The 24488-nt window shown below is 37.7% G+C and overlaps 1 protein-coding gene across 2 annotated transcripts; it reads left to right on the forward strand.

Annotated features, from left to right (window-relative positions):
* edaradd (EDAR-associated death domain) lies at positions 1–24264 on the forward strand. 2 transcript variants are annotated; one of them, XM_084736489.1, is made up of 6 exons: positions 1–245; positions 11633–11691; positions 13976–14018; positions 18371–18444; positions 21380–21428; positions 23200–24264. In XM_084736489.1, the coding sequence occupies exons 1-6, from the start codon at positions 188–190 to the stop codon at positions 23586–23588; spliced, it is 672 nt and encodes a 223-aa protein (XP_084592615.1). In that variant the 5' UTR covers positions 1–187; the 3' UTR covers positions 23589–24264. The 2 variants fall into 2 exon arrangements, with proteins under 2 accessions (XP_084592615.1, XP_084592616.1); XM_084736490.1 differs by having other exon boundaries at positions 18374–18444.
* Positions 24265–24488: the final 224 nt, after the last annotated feature.

Below are 24488 nucleotides of genomic sequence, written 5' to 3' on the forward strand. Positions count from 1 at the left end.
GGCAGCAGTGATCCTAGTGCCTGTGTGTGACTGAGGTGCTTCATTAGTGAGAGCCGCCGCCGCCGGGCTGGCATACCGCTGTGTGTATGTGTATGTGTGTGTGTGAGCTCAGTGTGAAGGATTACTGTGTTTCTCATCTGTTAACCTCACATATACACGTTATAACCAGGAACACACATTTATCTGCATGGGAGACATCAAAGTTTCAAACATGAGCAGTCTGAGGGCGTGTAAGGAGCCGTTTGGTAAGTCACTATTCTCTCTCTCTCTCTCTCTCTGTGTGTGTGTGTGTGTGTGTGTGTGTGTGTGTGTGTGTGTGTGTGTGTGTGTGTGTGTGTGTTTGTTAGGTAGTTTACATTACGGTATGGACTCGGTATGGATTTGTTTTACATTAATCAGCATCAACATTAACCATAATTTTGAGATCTCCTGCACTTATCTTAAAATGCTGTCTTTTCGTTTGTGTTATAAAAAGCTAACTATACTTTTTTACTATTTAAAACTAATTTGATCAGAATTACCCTCACAATTATATTCAGAACATTATAAATTGGTTGAAAAATCATTGTAGCACCTCTAGTTTGGGTGTTTCCTGGACTGTCGACCTGCAACCACAACCAAGAAAGTTTCCACAATTTAAAAAATCCCTCTCTAATGATGGAAACCCGTTACCTCTCACACACTAATCTTTGTTTTCTAGTGAACCTACAGAAGACTATTACTATTCATTGAACAGTAACAGAGTTAATGTCTTCTTATGCTTATATATCTGCCATAGGACAAATTCTAATCAGAACATATTGTGTCTTTGTCTCGTTCGTATAAATGTTTGTGGTTAGTGGTGCTGTAATTTAGTCGGTGCTCTTTTTTTTAATTATTCACATGAAGGCAGCAGCTGAGTTACAAGTGCCTTACCTTCAAAAACTAAACTTTGACACATGATAATATTAAAGATAATATGACACAGTTAAAAGCTGTAAGTAATGGCATTATTCATGGTTAATAAAGAAGTGAGTAGGTTAGTTAACTGTTGCTGTTGTCTTAGAAAAAACAAAAACAAAACAGTGAGACCTAGAATTACAGCTTGAGCTCTGTGCTCGAACCTGATGGGACACGACGAGTTCGGGTCAGATCGGGCGTTATTTCTCATTTTTCACAGGCTCACGTCAGGTTTGGGCTGTACTTTATTTATTTATGTATTGTCCCCAATTTAGTCGTTGCCAATTCCACTTCCCTGCTTGTATTGTATTGTATTCTTATTATAAGGTAATCACACATTAACAAAATATACTAATGTTAAATATTATATTGCATTTTGCCTTATTCTGTCAAAAAATACCCCTAAATTTTACATTCTTGCTTGTTAAAAGGAAGTTTTTCCTCACCACTGTTACCTTTGTGCTTGCTCTTTGTGGGAACTGTTGTGTCTGTAAATAATATTCTAAACAGTACAGTCTAGACTTGTTCTATATGAAAAGTCCTGAGATAGCCTCTGTTATGATTTGGCACAAACATATGTAGTTGTGGTGGAAAATACTGAATCCCTGTGTCTCCCTTTAGGTCATCTTTTACTTAAAAACAGCCATTCTCTTTCACACAAAACACAAGGTGTGTGACACGATGTAATGAACATGTGACGTAGTAACATTATGGGTTACTGGCTGTTTGTCTGCAATCCTTTATTTCCAAGGACACACTAGTTCTTTCCATTACTAAACTGAACTTTATGAGCTGAGCCAGGATGTGGAGTTTTAATTCAGCTCATTGTGTTTGGAGATACAAGATGGTTCAGTTGTAACATTCTTTATTTGAACACCATTGGTGAGAAGTTTTTTCATAATTCTGCAGTACTAGACTTGATTTAGCTGAGTATTGATATTGACCACAGCTGCAATGACAACACACACTGGTGGTAAATGTGGATTTGCAGCCATGACAGTGGCCAGTCAGATGTCACTTCTGTAGAATTTAGGGCAGTGATCAGTTTATACAGAAAATCAACTCATCGTTAGATGTCTTAACACATCCTGGGAGGTATGAAGAGAAAACATTCACTATCAGTGCCTCTTTACCACTAAGCTCCTGTTTCAACCCATTTGACCTTTCCAGCACAGTGGCTGGAAACTGTTGAACTTGACTTTGGGCTTTGTGCCTGCAACTCTACCTATGACTAACATGAGTTTTTAGTGGCTGGTAGTAATAGAGACACATGTGGTCTTCGCTACAGGATTTGTTTGTCCGAATCACACAAAAACATATTTTCTTGTTGTTTCTAGCCATGTTGATAGTTTTGGATTTATTTTTCTAGGTTTTGAGAAATCTGTCTCAAAATGGACAAAATTGCATTTTGTCTGGGCTGCCTTAACACTTTAAGTTGACTGAACTTGAAAATACATTTTGTAACAATGCAGAACAAACTATTCTAGTCAAATAAACTTGATATTAATTCAGTTGTACTTGTGAAAACATATTCAAGAAGCTGAAGATATTAAGTTGAAACAACAACTCTTTAGTCACATTGACAAACATGACAAACAAATTGGATTTCCTTTGACATTTTCTCAGTTTGAACACAAAGTCCTTCCACTTCAGCTGTTCCTGTTTGTTCCAGCATAAAGACATGTGAAACTGCTCCCACTGAATTTATTACGTTTCAAGTGTGAGATAGAGAATGACTTCAATACTGACCTTTATGTTTTCATTATTGTGAACATAAACATGACTTATACTTAAGTGTATTAGAAACTCACAACAAGTTTTCATCATGTATGTTTTCTTCAAACCATAAAAAGGGTGTCAGGTGGGTTTTACCTTTCACACTATGCATGCTGGTAAGTCTGCTCATATGCTCATCATGTTTGTTTAGAATCTTAATTTATTGAGTTGACTGAACTCTGTACAGTGCTTTCATTCAGCTCATCATTTCAAGCCAAAAGACTTCAAGTTCAAGAAGAACTGAAGAAAGAGTTCTGAAAATAAAGTTTAAATTCCTTGAATAAATAAAACTTGTATACTCAGGTTAAGTTAATGAGAAAAAATTAGTTGAATCAACTAACTTTACACTTCACAGTGGGAGTGGGGGGGTGGGGGGTTACATACTGGAACTATTTCCTGACTAATAACAGTTTATCCCTCCACCCAGCACTTGTGTGCAACATCTTTGATGGTACCTGTTAGGGGTGTAGGAAAATGTTGATACACCTTAGTAATGCGATATTATGTTTTTTGATACTGTATCAGTTCTCAATAACAGTGTATTGTGATACATGTAAAGATTTGTGGCAGTGGTTAATTTTGTGTTGTGTTTAAACTCCCAAATTTTAGATAGCAGTGTTCTTTTAAACTGTGAGTCGTTTCCAAACACTGGGTCAGGACCCACAGTTGGGTCACAGGAGATTGTATTTGGGTCATAAAATAAATAAAAGACTATGGAAGAAATTCTACAAATTTAAGATTTAAAATGTGTTTATTGTATTTTGTATTTCTCATTTATGATGCAAAATGTGTATGATTTATTGTTAACTACTAGGTCACGATAGTTATTTGTTATTTGTAAAAAGTAGGAAATTAGAAAATAGCATTATATCATGCTGCACACAATATTGCAATATGCCACAATATATTGAATCATAACCCCTGTATCATGACAGGTATCGTATCACCAGATTCTTGCCAAAACACAGCCAGAGTACCAGTCACCAGATATATTGTGGAAACAGGTTTTGGTTTGGTCTGTGTACAGGCATGATGGCAACCTCACTGTTACAGCGAGTGTCTGGGAAACTGTGTTCAGTCAATGCACCCAGTTTCAGCTTGTAATTCCACCTAAAGCCACAAATCATCATTTTTACATTTCTCTTTGTGTACAGATTAAACAAACAGGACAGGACCAGGGTAGCTGTTTCCCCTGCTTTCAGTCTTTATGCTTTGCTAAACTAACCATAAGATTTGTAGCAAAGTGAATGAGTGTATTACCTAAAATGCTGCACTCTATTCTTTGGCACAGATACTCTGATATACTACTAGTACTTTAACCAGATATTTTTATTTGACACTGATCAGTGAGAAACATCCATATTTGATTGGTTGATATTTCATCAAAGTTGAAGTAAAAGCATTAATATATCAGTCTAACGCAGCTGAGCCATACACACACACACTCATACACAGTGAAGGAGACACACATACCACCCACTATCAGCCATGTTATACATGTAACAGGGCGTTTGTATAGCTGTGTGTATATAGCTGCTGTCGGTCTAGACTTGGCTGTGTCCTGGGTCAGGTATCGGCACGCCATTCACCTCCATTCATGTGTGGAAACAGCCCACTGCACAGGCTGCTTCGAAACTGTGCTTTATCCCTTCAGAGACATGGGTGGTCAAAATGGAGAAAAGCTGGGTTCACCTGTGTGGAATTATGGCCCTGAGCAATGTATTATGATGTGGTTTATATTTCATCTCTTGAACATTATCCAGAGCGTGCAGTTACATGCCCCTGCATTCCCAGAGAAGGAGAAACAATGCTCAACTGATCTGGAGTTCAACTTACACTTGATAATTGGGTGACTGGCTGCAAGTCCTAATACTTATTACACTGAATTTAAAGTGGAATAACACACATATATATACCATATTTACTGGTGTTTTTTCATTTTTGATCATATTAACTAGAGATGTGTTAATGTTATTGAACGTGGTAATGATATTACAAGTTTGGACGTTTTTTGAAAATTTTTTGGTGCATCCAAGGACTTTTCAGAATAGAGAAGATACATAAATTAGAAATGTCTTGCCTCAGGTATAATATGCAGAGATGACAGTTCTTAGATCTGAAACAATAAGTTCACTGACCAGTTTGTCAATCAGCAGGAAATTAGGTGACAACTATTATTCCAAAAAAGAAGAAAAAAAGGCAAATGTTTCAGTATGAGGATTTGCTGCTTGTTTTTGTCTTATGTGTTAGTAGAGTGAATAAGTTTGGGTTTGGTTTGTCCTTCAAACAAAATAAGACAGTTGAAGACATCACATTGGGCTCTGGCATATAATGGTTGACATTTTTCCAATATTCTATAGACCACACAATTAATCAGTTAATAGAGAAAATGACTGATTACTCCATGATGAAAATATTTGTTACTTTCAGCCTTAAACTTCTGACATTCTGTTTTCAAAGTAATAAAATTCAGCTATTGTTGAATGATTTTGCATCTCATGATTGACAATGAATGCCAACAATGAGGAACTCCAGATGGAGCATGTCCTTTATGTAGTAAGATAGAAAGTAAGGTCGTGTGAAGGTCGGGGTGGTGTATATGAGTGTTCATGACTCCTCACACAACAGTTAATATTCATCTGTCCAGTAACTGTAACACAGTCTTTCTCTAATCTCTGCCACACTGGAGTTGTTATGTGCAGATATTTTGCAGATTAGGGTTGGGTCATCAGGTGAACAGCTATATAGAGCAGGTGGTCATCTGCATAGCAGTGAAAATCAATACAGTGTTTACCAATGGTGACCCCCCTAGTGGTAACATCATGGATGTATTAAGGAGAAGTGGATACAGTGTTGGTGGCAGGCCTCCATTCATTGCTCAGTGCCGCATGAAGCCAACTTTCATACTGGACCTTTCACATATGCTTCCACATGGTGCAGATTTTGACTTTCGGTTTAGCCTCCACTATAATGAATGGGATCGAAACCATTTAAAGATTTTTTTGGGGTTTTTTGCCTTTATTAAGGTATGACAGCTGAATATATGACAGGAAAGGGGGAGAGAGGGGATGACACGCAGCAATTGTGCCACAGGCGGGAATTGAACCAGTAGCGGCTGCAGAGGACTGACAGCCTCAATACATGGAGCGCACGCCCTACCAACTGAGCTATAGGGACACCCCTGAATGTAACCATTTACTCATGAGCCTCTTCTAGACTGTCCAAATGGTAGTGGGCCAAAAAGATCAAATCCTGATCATTTGCTAAGCAGTGTGTGTTGATATATGTATGGTGTGCTTTGGAAAATGGCCTGCAATAATGTCAGATGAAGGCAGTTTGTCATTAATTGGCAGAAAATTCAAAGCCAGTGGTACGACAAGTCCTTTAAAGACCTATCTTTGGCTTGTGGCACAAAATTCTATAGATCTACATGCACAGGTACTACTTTGCATGAAAAATAGAATAAAGATGGTGAAGCAGTTTTCCCCATGGATTATTAATTACACTCTTAAGTACCCAATAACTAGTACTGTCTAGAAATATAGAGTCAGCAAGTAACAGGGAAGAAAAGTGCAACATGTCTACATTTCCCAGTAGTCTTGTGTGGGCTGGTGTGATGATGGGGATTTACTTTTCATTTCCCCTCAAATGACTGACACTGGCTGTCACTTTTGTGGTCTATGGCTGTTTAAGTGACGGCATATAATTCCGTAAGACTGAAGAAAGCTTGACTGTTGAAGTACACGTCATAAATCATGTCGAGATGTAGAGTCAATAGGAAACAGGAAATGCAGTTACGTACACTAATATTAGATCTATGAGGAGCATTGAGTTCACACTTCTCTCATTTTACAGTTTAATGTTTATAATATGTGATGCGATGTGACACTATAGTGTGATGCATGTATGCAGTTTTAATAATAGTAATTATGCACATGTGGCTCCATAGAAAGTTTAATGTCTGTGTCATTATAAATGTTCAAGCATGTGGGAGGCTTGTCAGAGTCACTGATGACTGAACACCTAAAAATAGAAATATTCATGATCTTTACCTTTATAATTTTAGCCTTTCATCTTTACAGTGTTTTGCAAATCAGCTTTTCTAACTATTAACATGTGCAGGGAGCTGTCATCTGTTCTTTAAACCACTGATGTATGAACATTTACATTCTGTGGATATATCAGTATCAGTATTTACTGATTTAGAAAATGCAACAGATTGCTAAAGAAAACTATTTTTGAGTTTTGCTGCTTCTAAACATTTTCCCCATAGTGTACCCAAAATGATCATTTTTATATGTTTGACTTAATTGAAGATCTTCGTTTGGTCTTTGAAGAATACAGACCTACAGATGTTACAGGAATTTTATTAGATTCATGACCTTTTCTTAAAACTTATTTTTGTTTTATTTACATTTTTACTTTCACGTATTGATGCTTAACGTGACATTAGAAATGTAGTAGGACTAGAAAACTTTTTTGTTTGTTTGTTTGTTTGTTTGTTTGTTTTGGTGCTTTGAGCACCACAAGCTGAGTGCCATTTCATTCCATTATATTGAGGAGAAGGCAGACATTTCTACAGCTAATATCTCCAAAACTCTGCAGCTCACACCTAAAAAATCTAGATAGATAAATAGTACTACAGGCCAGAGGAAAAATATGTATTTTTGATTTTGGCATGAACTGTCCCTTTAAGTGGTTCTCTGACTATGCTCAAACAATATTAATAAATCTGTAAGTGTTTTCATTTCAGACAGCAAAAATCAAACAATCCATTATATTTTGCCACATTTATGATGTCAAATTGAATCCCAGCTAAAAGATTGATCTCGTGTTACTCTGTCTCCCATGAAAAGGACAAAACAGCTCCTTCCAAAGGAGGAACCTTTCAGTAAGGTTCAGTAATGTCCTTTAACAGCTGGACACTACAGTTTTTATCACAAGTTACTCACCAAATACGGCATTTGCTGGGAACTATTTTAAGCTGTGTTTGTATTTGGGGCAGTAGGACAGTGTGTGTGGAATTGAGTCCAAATAAACTACAGTGTGTGTGTTTATGGTAATGAAAGAACATGCCTGTCAGTACAACAGTGTGGCTCACTAATGTGTTTTTTATAGTCTTTGGACATCAGTGGAGCTCTGTGGCCCAGAGGAAGAAGATACATCACATCAGGCTGTGATACACACACACAATACTCGTTAGTAGGATACATTCATTGTTGGCGTGGGTTTAATGGAATTTGTTGACAGTTAAAAATATAAAATCATCAGACTTATCATTTAAAGGCACCCAGTGTCTAGTCCAATGATTATTTGAGTAGATTTGATTCATATTGAGACATTCTTAGGTACAGCATACAAGAATGGAAAAAAATAAAAAATAAAGTTCCCATGAAACTCCAAGAGTACCTGGCTGCAGACCTCCAAATCTGCAGTTGACAGGAAATGTATGACCTCAGCAGTGGAAGTTGTTCTTGTTGTTTGTAAAGGCTGCATTCTGTGTCATTACTGTTTGGTTCTTAAAATTTGTGATTTAGCACACGGATTCAAAAAATATAAACAAAGTATATATACAAAGTTTATCCATTATATATTTTAAAAGTCAATTGGCTCTACAAGCTTTACACAATGTTTCAAACTAAGAAGTCAATAGTGTGGAATTTTAAAAATGGGTAGATATGAAGTTAATTTAAGAAGTCTAAAATTCTGTTTAGATCAAATTTATTTATTAAACAATTTGTGTTTATGAAACCATGTGAACAGGCAACAATAAGGGCACTTTTATTGCATCCTCTGTTGTCAAAATCTAAATGAACCCAGCAATTATGTTACATAAGCATAATAAGCACACATCTTTTATGTTTGGGGTCAAATTGACCGCAGCAATTTAAACCTATAATAATAATAATGGAGAATACACCAGTAAAAAGTATATTTAAAAAACAATTCACAACTGTATGTCTTATGTTCGGGTCCTACAGCATAATATTTTTTAAAGATCAAAAATTGCATGTGAAATGTCCCTGTTATCAATTAAAACAAAGATGAAGAAAATGATCCTCAGGCTGGTTAATCAGTTCCACAGTGAACCTCCCCCCGTCCCACTGCCATCATTAAAAACCATCACTGCACGTCACCCATATTTCTATTCATTAACGGAAGTGAAACAACACAAAGAGAGGAGGGAGAGATTGATGGCTGGGTCTTGAAGGGAACCCCAGACCCGTCAACAATCTTGCAAATCTATTATAAGTCTGTGTTCCCTTCCAGAGACGACCGAAGACGAGAGTTCCCCAAAATCTATAACACAACATTAAAAATAGCTGCGATCTCACTAGTAAACGAAATGCAAATCAAAATGTCAACAGTCAGATCGAGCTACGAGATCTGTGAATCACACAATTTATAAACTAAAGCTAAACCCAATGTTAAAGTTAGCTCAGCCGTTTGTTTACCAGGCAGACAGGATGCTGACAGGCGCCGTGCATGTATCTCTCTGCCTCTAACTGTTAGCTACACAGATGAATTGCTTCTGTTAACTACACAGAAACTCAGTTATAGCCAGCTAGCCTGTCAATACTACTCCAACTACTACTTACTGCTATTTATGGCAGTTTATGTGAAGTTTAAGTGTGATGTGTAAATAGCTACACAACAAAGTACATTTAAACATCTATAACTGCCTCCATCTAAACATGCATTTGTGCATAACAAAAGAAGAAATAGCAGCACAAACAATTGTATCAGAATACATTGTAACAATGTAATCCTCCCGATATTACACAATACCAGTGTCAGGTTTAGTGGGATCTATTGTGAGAAAATGACAGAATGGAATATAATATCCATAAGCATGTTTTCATTAGTGTATAATCACCTGAAAATAAGAATTATTGTCTTTTTGTTTCCTTAGAATGAGCCTGTATATCTACAGAGGTGTGTAACTGATCATATGTATGATAATTTGACCACTGTGCCCGAAATTCAGACTTCATTTGAAGTCAGGCTGCTATGAGTGTTTTTCCTCGTCTGTGGCTGATATACAGGCTGATTCACTGTCTGTGACCTACATATGTGTCTGCTCTCTCTCAGGCAAACAACACCCTGAAAGCTGTATGTAGGAAACAGCCTGCTTACACCTGATCACTTAATCCTAATTCTAGCTTCCCATGCAAATTAAAGTTTCATCGTCAGTGAGTGTAACCCAAGAAAGGCCAGAGTAGTTCTTTATTTGGAGCCCTTTGGATACAAAGACTTTACAGTGACGCAGTCTGATGAAGGCCCAAATGGCCCTGTCCAGGTCATTTCTGGAGCTGAAAAGCTGCCTTTGTGCTGCTCTCCCAACTCATCCGTGAACGTGCTTGTTAAAAATATTCTGTATCAGTGCTGAAGGCATTTGAATTAAGAGTTCATGTTAGTGCTGAACAGTATTTTCATTGTTTCTGCGAAGCTTTCATGCACTATTACGAGCTGGTTTGTTTCGTTCAGGAATGACAGAGGGTAAACGTCTAAATTCGCACTTGGAGGGCTACACCTCACAATTATTTTTTAAATGACATATCTATTGATTATTAAATGGATTAATCTATCAATATTTAACAAAAATTTATTTACCTAAAATACATATCAAAAACTTGTCACTTTAATATTTCAATATTTTATTCAGTTATAATCCTGAAAAACAAACAGATAGAGCACATTAGAATAATGATAATAGTGGCATATTTTAAAATTTTCACCTGCCTGATCAGAAAAATGCTCGGTCTCAAATCCAAAAGGAGCTGTGTTATTTAATAACTAATCACTGTCAGCCCTTCACTAAACTGACTGATCATTATTTTACAGTCTGTGACATTAGTATTAGCCATTTCTGCCTCATATGGAGCCGATAAAGATAACGGGAAGTACAAAAGAGCAGAACAACACTGTTAGATGACTCATGGTGTAAAATTAACAGCAGCAGTGCAGACATCACTTTTAACACAAGGGTGATGAGGAGACTTCTAGAAAATCTATTTAAAGTGACTTACACTAACAGAAAAATGTTCCACGTGTTGATAGTCGTTATATATCATGTTTGGATGCTGACAGGAAGTGAAAAGGACAATGCTGCAGCTGCAGGAGGAGGACAGGTCGCTCGGTGCTTCACTTCTAGTGCTCGTGCAGAGCAGTTTGTCCTGCTGTGATAAATCACATCCAGGTTATGGAGCTAAAGAGAGACAAACTGTTGCATCTCTGTCTAAAATACTGCCAGGCTTCAGATGATTGTGGTGTGTCTTGCTCTCTGCAGCTTGTTCTCAGAGTGAATCCATGCTCTGACCAGGCGTAGCAGTTCATAACGACATGTCAGCACACAATATGTAAATCGGTGTATATTTGTAACTGATGATGTTGATCAAGTCGATGAACCCCCCAACCCTACACAGCTGCCAATACTGATGTAGCTTAAATGAAAAAATAGATTCATGACATAAGACAGTATGATGAACCTTCTGCCCTTTAAAATTACACTTCCCTTGGTGGCCACGTAGCTCAGTTGGTAGAGTGCACACCTCATATACTGAGGCTGTGAGCCGTGGGTTCAACTCCCACCCACAGCCTTTTGCTATGTGTCATTCCCCCACTCTCTCTCCCCCTTTCCTCTCATATCTTCAGCTGCCCCACCCCCAAAAAAAAATAAAAAGTAAAATTACTGTTGCCTGAAATGATCATAATGTGTCATTACTACCCGGTTTACTATCTACATTAATGTGTCCAAACTACATCACACTCCCACCAGAATGTACTTGTTTGGCAGGAGGATGTGGCTTTTCTGTGCCTCCTCTGCGGTTGATACTAGTGATATGTAGGAAGTGGATGAAATGAGAAGAGATGACAACATTTAACACCACTGAAGCTTCTTCCTTTTTTCTAACAGACAGGAGCAGCTCTGAGCCAGTGGAAGACACAGACACCACCAGCTTTGTTGCAGAATTTGTGAGCACTTTTTTCATTTTTCTCTCCTCCCAGTCATGTGTTTGTTTAACTGTCTCATTGTCTTGACTTGTCCTCTATCCAGTTTGCTTTGTGCTGATTTTCTCATTGTTCGTCCTCAAAAAGCAGAGTCTTACAGTAATCTGCTCAGAAATGTACCATAACTTAACACACTGTGTTGTGACTGCTAGCGCCCAAGGGCTCAAGAGCAGGTTGTAGCAGGCTGTTCCCTGTCTGTTCACATAAGAGAGCCATTTTCTTCCACAGTTACAGACTACAGATGCTGTCTCAGTCTCATGAACAGATGGGTTAAAGTGACAGTTATATAATCGAGCGATCAACAAATCAAATGTTCAACAAAAATATAAAGGCAACACTTTGTCATGAGTTGAAGTAAAATGTCTCAGGCTTCTTCTGTACATACAAAAAAAGGTTTATTTCTTTCAAGTTTTGTTCACTTATTTGTTAAAATGCGTATCAAGTAAGTGCTACATCTTTGCCAGGATAACCTATCCACCTGACAGGTGTGGCATACAGAGATGCTGATTATTGCACAGTTGTACATTGTAGAGTCCCACAAGGATCTGTGTTTGGACCATTTCTATTCTCCCTATATATGTTTCCTTTAGGAAATATTATTAGTACTATTATTAGTATTATTATCACTCATTTTCATTGTTATGCAGATGATACCCAATTATATCTAGCAAACAAGTCAGATGAAACCAGTCAGCTGCTAAACTAGAGACATAAAAGTCCTGACCCACGTTAATGGTATCTGTAGCCCTGTTTGAAATAGTCACAATTTAGTGCCTAATAAATGTCCTTTTTTCAAGATCAGCAATATTTGAGAGAAATCATTTTGTGTGCACAGAAGTCTGTGGTCTTTTACTTCAACACATTAAAAATCGAAGCAAAAACAAAAGTGTTGCATTTATATTTTATGTTTATTGTATCAATGTTATTCGGCTTGTGGGGCTCAAAGTGCCAAAAAATACATTTGAAAGACTCAACAGCAGTGTCTCTTTGCAGAAATCTTGACCCATTTACTCAACATTATCCACACATTTTGCTGTGAGAAGTTTGATGTCAGAAATACAGGGTGTCCATAAAGTCTCTTTACAATTAACAAATTTATAACAAAATCAAATGAATAGACAAATCTGTGGAAATTATTACAAAATGAAAAGTAGATATTGAAGTTTTTTGCCTCATTTAATACACCTCTATATGGGCACCATTGGTTGCATGAAGCTCGTCAAGACAGTACTCGATTTCTTGCCATGTTCACTGTAACACAGCCTCATCAATGGTGGCAATGGCATCAGTGTGAAACATGAATGTGATTAAAAACTTTGATAACCACTGAGTACATAGAACACATCTGATTAACATATCTCATCAATTGCTTTTGTAATATTTTTTTTTAAATTGTAAAGAGACTTTGTGGACACCCTGTACTTTCTTTCACCAACTGTATCACCGTGCTAACAAGGTGAATGCTTAGGTTACAGCTTTGCTGAGGACGCTATTAATATTTACATCGCTTGCTGTCATGCAAGCTGAGTGCAATCTACCTCCATTATATTGGAGAGAAGGCAGGCATCACTACAGCTGATAACTGCAGCTCGCATTAAAACTATCTAGATCAGGGGTCAATGTTTTTTCAGGCCATGGACCCCTTAGCTGATAAGAGACTGAGCCCCTTATACCTATTTTACATTGAATATTTCTGGGTCTTGGCTTGTTTATGCTTATATGTACCTGTTAAGATAGCACCATGGCTAAGTGTGTTGTCACCCTCTGCACTTTTGACAGTTTTTGAGGTGGAGGGTATGTTAGATGCTTCTCCTCACAAAGTTACAAAATGATCTATTGTGAATTATTAATTATTATTATTATTATGTGCCACATACTTATTTATGAGGTTAGCTAGCTCACAACTGCGCAAGGGGTTATGGGTAGTCTTCTGTCAATGTCATGTAATGCTTTTGAGTTTCTTCTTCTTCTTCTTCTTTGTCTTCTTCTTCTCCTTCTTCTTCTTCCTCTTTTTTCAAAGATGCTGATTTAACTTTGCTACATGTTAATGGGAAAAAATACATCAATAACAATTCGGGGAACCCTTCTGCAGTAAATTTGAGGATCCACTGGATAAATACAAAAACAGGCAAAGGGAAAATATGTCATTTTGGGGCGAACTCTCCCTTTAACAGAGCAGACTTGTGTGTCTCAGGTTTATTCATTTTACTCTCTAATATTGTCTTGTCTGTCCTCGTCTCTCCCACAGTCCTTGGAGGCCAATTATCCAGTGCAAGTGACAGATCCTCATGGTAAATACGGAGACAAAACACAGTGGTCATTTTATAAAGCATATGGATATGTACAACTTCTGTCAGTCAGTGGTGGAAAGAGTACAGAAACCTGTACTCAGGTACAAGTGTTGTTACATTACTTAAATAATACTCAATTACAAGTAAAGGTATTGGTTTTAGAAAAATACTTGAGTGAAAGTACAAAGTACTCATCTCAAAAACTACTCAAAGTATTAGTTATTTTGGTCCCGCCATTTCATGGTAAATAGGTGGTAATCACCAAGTAATCTATTTGAAATTTCTTAGAAAGTACCCACAAATGTCACGGTTAATTATGTGATAATTATCAAGTATTGTTTTCATGTAGAGGGTGGTAATTACCAAGTAATATATAAAATTTGAGGTAATGGCAATTACCACCTACGTTAAAATGGTACTGGCTAATTCTCACATAATTGAAGTCTGAGGGTGTTCATTTCTAAGAAATTTTTAAAAAATATTACTTGGAAATTACCACCTATTTACAATGAAATTATGGGACATGGAAATTGAAGTGTTAGCTTACTTTTCAACTGTTGATGTTTAATACATTATCAATAAAAGACTTTTAACCTATATATCTATCCATACATACATACATACATCCTTCTATCTATCTATCTATCTATCTATCTATCTATCTATCTATCCATCCATACATCCTTATATCTATCTATCTATCTATCTATCTATCTATCTATCTATCTATCTATCTATCTATCTATACATCCTTCTATCTATCTATCTATCTATCTATCTATCTATCTATCTATCTATACATCCTTCTATCTATCTATCTATCTATCTATCTATCTATCTATCTATCTATCTATCTATCTATCTATCTATCCATACATCCATACTTTCTTCTATCTATCTATCTATCTATCTATCTATCTATCTATCTATCTATACATCCTTCTATCTATCTATCTATCTATCTATCTATCTATCTATCTATCTATCTATACATCCTTCTATCTATCTATCTATCTATCTATCTATCTATCTATCTATCCATCTATCCATACATCCATACTTTCTTCTATCTATCTATCTATCTATCCTTCTATCTATCTATCTATCTATCTATCTATCTATCTATCTATCTATCTATCTATCTATCCATCCATACATCCTTATATCTATCTATCTATCTATCTATCTATCTATCTATCTATCTATCTATCTATACATCCTTCTATCTATCTATCTATCTATACATCCTTCTATCTATCTATCTATCTATACATCCTTCTATCTATCTATCTATCTATCTATCTATCTATCTATCTATCCATACATCCATACATCTATCCATCTATCCATCTATCATCTATCCATACATCCATCTGTCCATACATCCATACGTCCATCTATCCATACATCCATCTATCCATCCATCTATCCATCCATCCATCTATCTATCTATCTGTCTATCTATCTGGAAGGCTTTTAACATTTGTGCAGGAAGTTTAAAGCTTCATTGACAGCGATCAAAAAAGTAGCAACATTAAGTGACTGAAAAAAAGATACAAAGAGACACACAGACAGAACGAGTAATTTTCCAGCAGGCAGGTCATATAAATGACAAAAACAAACACCGTACCCACCAATAATGACCCTGTGTCGTCATTGAAGTGTTGTTCTGTTTTTTCCAGACACATGGTGGAGATGAGAAAAACTACTACTACTGGGGGAATAACTGATTCTGGCTCATTGCAATGAATTTCTGATTTAATATTACAGTTTTTCTAAGTCACTTTGGTACATTTCTCGAATCATCCTCGACATTTGCAAAACAGTTAGTGCATTTCTCAAAACAATTTGTACAAATAGCAAAACACCATGGATTACCTGCAAAAGCCAGTCTCTTGTTCAAAATCCTTAGTTCATCTCTCAAAAGTAAATATCTGTCAATGAACATGTCAGTGCCATCAGAATGACAAGTCCTTGTGTCACTGTGTACGGATAAGACAGTCAAATTGCTTAGTCATGTTGTCAATATAACAGTGTACTCTGGAGGGATGTTCTGATGTAAATTATAACTAAAGTTTTGATGACAATTATTGTAAATTTTAAGTTAAACCTTAGTGTATGTGGGAGATTGATTGCAAGAGACTGGACAAGATTCACATTTACGCTTTTACTGTTTGTACTATAATTTATTGACCATGTCATTGTGATACAGAAAGGAAAAGACAGCACTCCATAGCACAAACAAAAAAACAAAAAAACAACAGTAGAAATGTGAACATAGGACAATCTCCTTAGGGAAAACTGTGCATGCAATGCTGTAGGAATTACAGTGCAGTCTTTCTACACCTCCTGACATTCCTGTCTGTTGGGCCACAAATTCTCATCCACATCACAGCAAATATCTTCTCTTGCGATGCAGCATGGAAAGAATCTTTTAGAGTGTCTTATCCAGCCTCTGCAGGCATCTGTTGTGATGTCATCACATGCTGCATCCATGGCAGCCAGAAGGGTCATCTGTGTATGTGGCTGGCGATCATATACTTTCCATCTCCATGCTGAGAAAAATTCCTCAATGGGGTTAAGGAATGGGGAGTAGGGTGAGAGGAACTCCATCAGCATCCTGTTGTGGGTCGCAAACCATTGCCTGATGATGTTGGAGCGATGGAAACTGACATTGTCCCAAACTATCACGTACTTTGGCAAGTCATCTCCAATATGACCCCTCTCTTGTTCAGGGATGAGATCCCTATAGAGAGTCTAAAAAGGTGACAAGATGCTCTGTATTGTATGGCCCAATAATTGGGAATATGCGTTAGCACACCATTCTCAGACATAGCAGCACCCATGGTTATGTTCCTGCCCCGTTGGCCTGGCACATCAACTGTAGCTCTGTGGCCGATGATATTTCGAAAACGCCTTCTGCGTTTCGTTAGGTTGAAGCCAGCCTCATCCATGTAGATGAAGTTGTCATCTGGAACGCGCATATGTCCTCGGCCTCTTCTGCCTCTTCTTCTGTTTTGCCTCCCAACTCCTCCGCCACGCAGCCTCGCTCCTCTTCCTCTTCTTCTTCTCTCTGGCTGTTGACCCTGTCCAATTCCTTGTCCTTCCATTGTCAGACATTGTAACATTGTGTTGTGCTCTGGCTATATATATACTTGCCAGTTGATGGTTCATGAGATGCACCTTTGAGCTATTTCAGAAAACTGGTTGATCATTGGTTGATCTAATGCTTCACACATTTCCCTTTGTTAGAAAAAGTCAAGATTCACCTGGGAGCAATTTACCAATTCAGGACAGATTTAGAAAAAAAAGCCTAATGGAAATGTATAGAAATATGCTTGACATATTATGACAACTTGTTCAACCATTTTGCGTGTAAAGACTTTTGCGATGAACTAATGCCTAAATGTTGTGGGGGGTGAGACTATTCCATAGAGACCCATTATAATACATTTTGATCAACATGACATAAGCAATTTATAATGTAGGAAACAGCAGAGAACTGTACAAAATCATTTGCATGGATGTACCAAAGCATTTGCAACTTGTTCAAAGAAATGAGAAACTTCTTTTTTGATGTGCACAAGTGACCCAATGATGTGAAGATTGATCAAGTAGTTTTGCGAATTTCATTTACATTACATTTACATTTAGGCATATAGCAGATGCCTTTATCCAAAGCGACTTACAAAAAGAGGATTAACAATCAAGCTACATAGAAGAGGCCCTAGAAGAGTATCGCTAGATCAGGACAGGAGATGCTTTCTGAAGAGCTGGGTCTTCAGGAGCTTTTTGAAGGCAGAGAGGGACGCCCCTGCTCTGGTAGCGCTTGGTAGGTCATTCCACCAGCGTGGCACAACGCATGAAAAGAGTCTGGATTGTCTTGTGCGAGGTGCTGGGACAGCCAGGCGGCTTTCCTTTGATGACCGGAGTTGCAGAGGGGTAACATGAGCTTTAATGAGAGCATTTAAGTAGGTAGGTGCAGAACCTTTGAGTACTTTGTAGGCTAGCATTAGTGATTTGAATTTGATGCGGGCAGCCAGGGGTAGCCAATGTAGCTCAATGAACAGAGGGGTGACATGTACCCTTTTGGGCTGATTGTAGACCAGACGCGCCGCCGCATTCTGTATCATCTGTAGTGGTTTCACAGCACAGGCCTGTTAGAGGTGCATTGCAGTAGTCAATTCTGATCTGAGAAATGTACCAAAGTGACTGAGAAAAACTGTAATATTAAGAATTTACTGAACTGCCTTCTGTTGCTGTGAAAAATGTGTCAGCACATTTGTCAGTGATTAACATTTTCCTGCAGTGTTTTTTATCAGAATACACTGATATCAGTCATGTGTCTCCAGCAGACGCTGTGACACTCCACCTGAGCTCCATGCCATCTGGATACCTGAGTCCCTCCTCAGACAGAATAAGACAGGTCAGTATTTCCACCTCTGATGCAAACTGTGTTGGAAACATTATTCTCTTATCATCATCTTTCAAAGAAACATAAAGGGACAGTTCACCCAAAAATGAAAATTCAGTCATTATACTACTACTCACCTTCATGCTGATTGAGGGTCAGGTTTATTTTGTTAGTCCATAAAACACTGCTGGAGTTTTACAGGACAGCAGTGTTGCAGAATCTCCCAAACAGTGGAAGTGAATGGTGATCAGTTTTCAAATGTAAAAAATAGCTGGAGAAAACATAAAATGCCTCCATACTACTTGTTTAATCCAAGCCTCCTAAACAAGCTGTTTGCATACCATCACAATACACACCCAGTTCAGAGAGTGTGCATGTGCACCTGAACGTGGCTCCAAGTGAAGGATCTACAGTGAAGATTCGGGCTAAGGACATGGTATAAATAACTTTTTTTAGTCAACTTAGCATGTTGGGTCTTTAGGAGACAGACAAGCAGTATGGAGGCATTTTATGTTTTTATTTTGTCTTTTTTTTGCATTTGAAAATTGGTCATCATTCACCTCCGTCGTTTGGGAGATTCTGCGACACTGTTTTCCTGTGTTGTAGATATCACTAAAAACATGAGATAAGTGCCAAGTAAAGGTTAGTTTCAATTTCACTTCTGTTCACACACACTCCAACTCATCCATGCATGTTCTCTGATCTTTGTTTCTCTCTTTCCTACAGAAGTCAGGTAGTTCGGAGCTGTTGTCAATAGAATTGTAGACTCTGTGGTCGTTATTAAAAAGAATGCCATATGGAGGTACAATGCATGGTGCTAAAATGTAATGTTAAAGTTGCATACATAGAGAAAAATCATAAAGTTAGCATACTGACTCAAGAATGTTATACAACAATATTTATGTAAAGTTTGCTAATGTTAGCTGAGAGTATGACTTGTATGTTATTTCCTCAAGCTCAGATTTTCATTTGTTAGAGGAGTAATGTAATATTTTTCCTAAAAGTCAATACAATAAAACTGTCAACATTAATTGATAGCTTAATGAAAATCTTATAGTATTAGAACTGCTAAATGGAGATAACTCTGTTGTACCCTGGCAGAAGTTCACACTGTGTGTACTGTCTCATTTAGGCTGTAAACATACAGGATGTGGTTTAGTCCCACTGAAGTAGAAGGTGCAGCTGTGGGTACTGCTAATAACAGAGCAGGAACACGGGCAGACAGAGATCTAACGTCATTCTCTCTCATGCAGCTTTCTAAAAGAAAAGATTATTGAAATAATGAATAATAATAACATGGAAAAAATGAAAAGTTAGCAGTGGGAACTGAAAAAAGAATTTGTCCAGTCATCCCTGGTTAAATGTATCCATCCCTCCAGGGCTGGAGTCTTGATTCTCTGTCTGTCCTTGATGTACCATAGTGTGCAGCATGGCTTTCGTTCAGACATGTTTAACTTGCAGAAGCCGGTGAAAATGCATCACGTCCACAGTTTTAGACACATGAGAGGAGACATACACATGCCTCATCCATATTGAAAACATGGAAAACAGCTTTGTCCATTTGATTTATCTTAATTTTTTGTGAATTGTTCTTTTTTTGGACATTTCCAATGAATTCTATATTGTTTTCAACTTTACAGTATTTCATTTTAGGTGGTATGTAGATTATATTAATTGGTAAATGGACTGCACCTTTCTACCTTAACAGCCAAAGCATTTTACAATATTGCCTTTCATTGTCACTCACACTCACACACCAATGGTGGTGGGATTAAAGGGACGACTCTGGGATGAATGGACGGCCCCCTCTCCCTTTACCCTCTACCTGAGCCACATATGCTCATCTATCTATGTTATACTGGTGGTTGAGTGTTAAAAGCCTTTACCCCTACATTTTATGTACCACTGGGTCAGATTGGGCAGGAAAGTTTCTAACAAGAGGTGGTGAAAGACAAAAATAATTTCTGATTTTTAAGTTACATCCAAAAAGACCTCAAAACTGCCAATATGACACGCAAATCTGATGCTTATCATTTTTAAGATACAAGTCTGGACTGCAGGCAGGTCAGTCTAGTACCTGAACTCTTTTACTATGAAGACACGCTGTTGGAACATCTGCACAATGTGTCTTAACATCGTCTCGCTGAAATAAGCAGGGATGTCTCTGAAAAAGATGTCGTCTGGATGGCAGCATATGTCACTCCAAAACCTGAATGTACATTTCAGCAATAGGGCCTTTAAAGATGTGATAATTACCCATGATGCCATAGGCACTAACTAATACCATCACAGATGCTGATGCAGACACAGAGTTTTGCTTGATATATTTAAAAAACAAACAGAACAAAATTAATGTAAATGTTGTTGACTTTTTCATTCATTGAAATGTCATTAAAAATGCATAATAGATGGACAATATGATAAATCTTGTGGCAGCCTTGGTCAACCCTCTGAATCGCTGTATTAGGCAATGTGAATGATATTGTAATCAATGAGTAGCTTGTGGAGGTCAGAGGCATGGCTCTAGAGATGGAAATGTCAGCCCATCAGTCCACTACTTGTGATCCAGACTAAAAAATAACTATAAGATGGATTTCCATGATTTTTTAGACATTTGTGAGCCTTAAAAAGGAATTGTTATGTATTTGGTGATGCCATCTACGCATGAACACCGCTGTGGCCAAGTACAGCCTCAATGAGACACTAGCATAACGGTGACCTCTGGTCAGGTATTTATTTCACTAAATTAACCAAACCATTTTCCAGAAATTTCCTATATCATCACACCACATGTATTTAATGTATATTATGATATAAAATTGACTTTTTCTAATGTCTCCATATTGCAGGGACGTATGCAATTGAGTTTAGGCATGTGAAGGAAAATGCCGGGTACACTAGATGTGATGTAACTGACAGTAACCATTTGTCTTTCTCTGTGTTGTAGCCAGTTGAAGATGTTGAAGAATGCACCTGCCCGGCATCGATCTCACCAGGTACATCAATTCTTATCATAGGAAAATCACTAAACCACTCTGCATGAAAATTGCATTCATTTTGGCTGGACTGTTTATCTGAAATATTACTGACAGTATTCAGTGTCATTAGCATTATTGAGGTGAGGAAATTTCCATAATGAATGTGTAATAACAGGAACATAGTGTTATTGGCAGCACTGCCTACACCTTTAACAGTTTGTTGGTTGACAGTAGAGACAGATGAGGAATGTGGGGAGAGGGGAGAGTTTATTTTCTGATGGCCACCAGGAGGCGAATAGTCTAAGTAACTAAAGAAATATTGAAAAAATTATTTCAACTCATATTTATTACCTTTTAAATTTGATGGATCTCTTTCCTCACCAGTGGTTTTTGAAATAGTCACTGGCCAGCACAAGCATTTTTGACAAAAGTCATTGAATTTTCAACACCTACAGAATATTCAGTTCTATGAACATGTTACCATGGAATATGTCAACAGAAATAACAAATCTTTTAGTTTCAGACAAAAAAGAAATGTTTTGTCCTAGCTTCATTCATTCTTTTTTTTATATAACCACTTGAATGTTGGTTGGTTGCATCAAAAAATCCACTTTTCAGACAAAAAACTGAGAAACAGTGTTTTTGTGAAAGAGACATTTTTAAGCAGAATAACAACTTGTGTGGCTAATATTAGGCCCGAAATACACTGTCTGAGAGGCTGAGGGGCTGGAGCGATCTCTGCCGTGGCTGCAGCACAGGTCCCAGGGGCTGTGATGTGAGCAGCCTCACTGTGTCCTGGCTGCTGCAGAGGTCCGGGGGCTGCAGCTCAAGGAGCTTCACTCTGTGCCTGGGTCGTAACGCTCTCTGATCTGCTGCTGAGTACCGATATTGTCATGCTAGATAACACCATCTTCTTCTTCTGCTGCTCAATTCCAATTCTCTTCTCCTTCGAGTGACAGTTTTTTGACAGATGATCTGTCACAGTGTGCCCTACCACCTGGCAGTGAAAAAGCAATTGAATAAATAAAACTATTCACTGATCCACAGAGAGTCACTGAAACACTGATCACTGACCTGCTGTGATGAAAAAAATACTCAGATTCTTTGCTTAGGTATTTTTACATTGTGGTATTAGTGTTTTTACTTAATTACAATTTAAAAACCTTGCATGTTATTGTTTCCTTTTTTGAAAAATCAACATTTTTATTGCTGTTGTTGTACTTTAATGGTATTCTTGTTGGTATTTTTTGATGACTAAATACAGACCTGCAAACTCATAAGAGGAGAAAAAGGTGGCATGTTGGTAAACCAGTCCCCTGTCCTCTGGGGGTCTGGGAGCGTCTGTCCTGCTCCAGAAGAAAAATGTTGTGATTTTAACATGTTAACAAAACATTCTGGTGACTGTTTCAGTTAAAAGAGTTAGTTCCATCTTCTGTTTGTGGTTTCTGCAGACATTAGTACCTTTACTTTTACCTTTGTGCTTGAAAAAAAAGTAGAAAGTAAAGTAAAAACAGTAAATGTAAATATAAATACATAGCATAATACATAATATAAATACATGTAAGATTGTGATAAAATCGAAATCGTGATTTTCTAATAAAAAAATCGTGATATGACATTTTTGCCATATCGCCCACCCCTAATGGCAGGGAAACGTTGTGTCTTAAATGATATCTGGTCAATGGCGGGGAAAGAGTTAATGTAGTGTAATTGGAATGTACACAATGTCCACATACAAAAATACACATCTTGAGCTCACTTTATCTTCTTTGTCCATCTCTGAGCTCAGACTACCCCAAAGAACTGCAATTGCTGAACAGCCCGTGTGAAAAGTGCTGCTGCTCAGCACCTCCTCCCAAGATCAGTGACCTGATGAACGACAAAGACCTGCTGGACTTACTGCGGCTCAAACTGGATCCAAACCACTGCACCATCAAAAACTGGAAGAACTTTGCGAGTCGTTGGGGGATGAGCTATGATGAACTGACCCTGCTGGAGCACCGGACGCAGGGCTCCTTGTCTCACAGCCCCACCCAGGAGTTCCTGCTGCGCTACAACCAGAAGACGGTCACTGAGCTCACCGAACTTTGCCGCATCTACCAGCGCATTGATGTGCTGCGGCTGCTGCAGAGCTGGATAGAGAAGGACTGGCCATCACGCTGGCAACAGACTCTTTAACCAGTTTGACTCTCTGTATATTTATCCCACTTCTCGTTTCTTCTGTCAGGGTCATATTTCGTAGGGCTTTCTTCTTCTTTATAAGCTTGGGTAAATTTTACCACAGTTTTATTGTTACTAACTTTAGCAAGTGATCGTCAGAAAAAGATAAAACAATGACAACTGAAAACTTACTATGTCATTGGGTGTTCCAGGTAGCAGAGGATCTTACAGACAATATAGCACTGATATGACTTACTACTGATTAACAGCTTGGATCTGTGTGGCTCTAGAGATAGTAATGTTGGTTTGTCTGTTGGTTCGTCGGTCGGTGCATCACTTTGGCCCAGATCTCAACAATGGGTGGATAGATTGCCCTGTAATTTTGGACAGGTATTCCTGATTCATGGTCTTTCATCTTTGGAATTTGGTGATACCCTGAATTTTCCTCCAGTCTACCAGCTGGTCAGTTTCCACATATCCAGTGAAATATTTCAACATCTGCTTGATGGACTGGTACAAATTCTACAAACATTCATGTTTTCCAGATGGTTTCCAGACTTTTCCACTTGCATGACCATGAGGTTTACATTACGGTTTTGAGGGAAAAACCAACTATTGGATAGATTGCCAAGAAATTTGGTATAGACAGTCATGTTCCCTTAAGGATGAATTGTATTAAACTTTGTGATCCCCTTATTCATTTCTTTGGTGCCTTCATCCAGTCAAAATTTTGATTTGTTCAGTGTTTTGGTTTATGACCAAATACTTGAAAAACTGACATTTTTATCATCCACATCTACACTTTGATTGGGTTGTGCCAACAAAGATAAATTTAATTTAAGATTAGCACTAACTCCAGTTTAAAGAAACAGGGGTTATAATAAGTAAATCCAGATTTAAAATTATGCACAGCTCTGT

Source organism: Lutjanus erythropterus, chromosome 14 (assembly GCF_056507025.1).
Source record: "Lutjanus erythropterus isolate fLutEry1 chromosome 14, fLutEry1.hap2, whole genome shotgun sequence".
NCBI lineage: Eukaryota > Metazoa > Chordata > Actinopteri > Lutjaniformes > Lutjanidae > Lutjanus > Lutjanus erythropterus.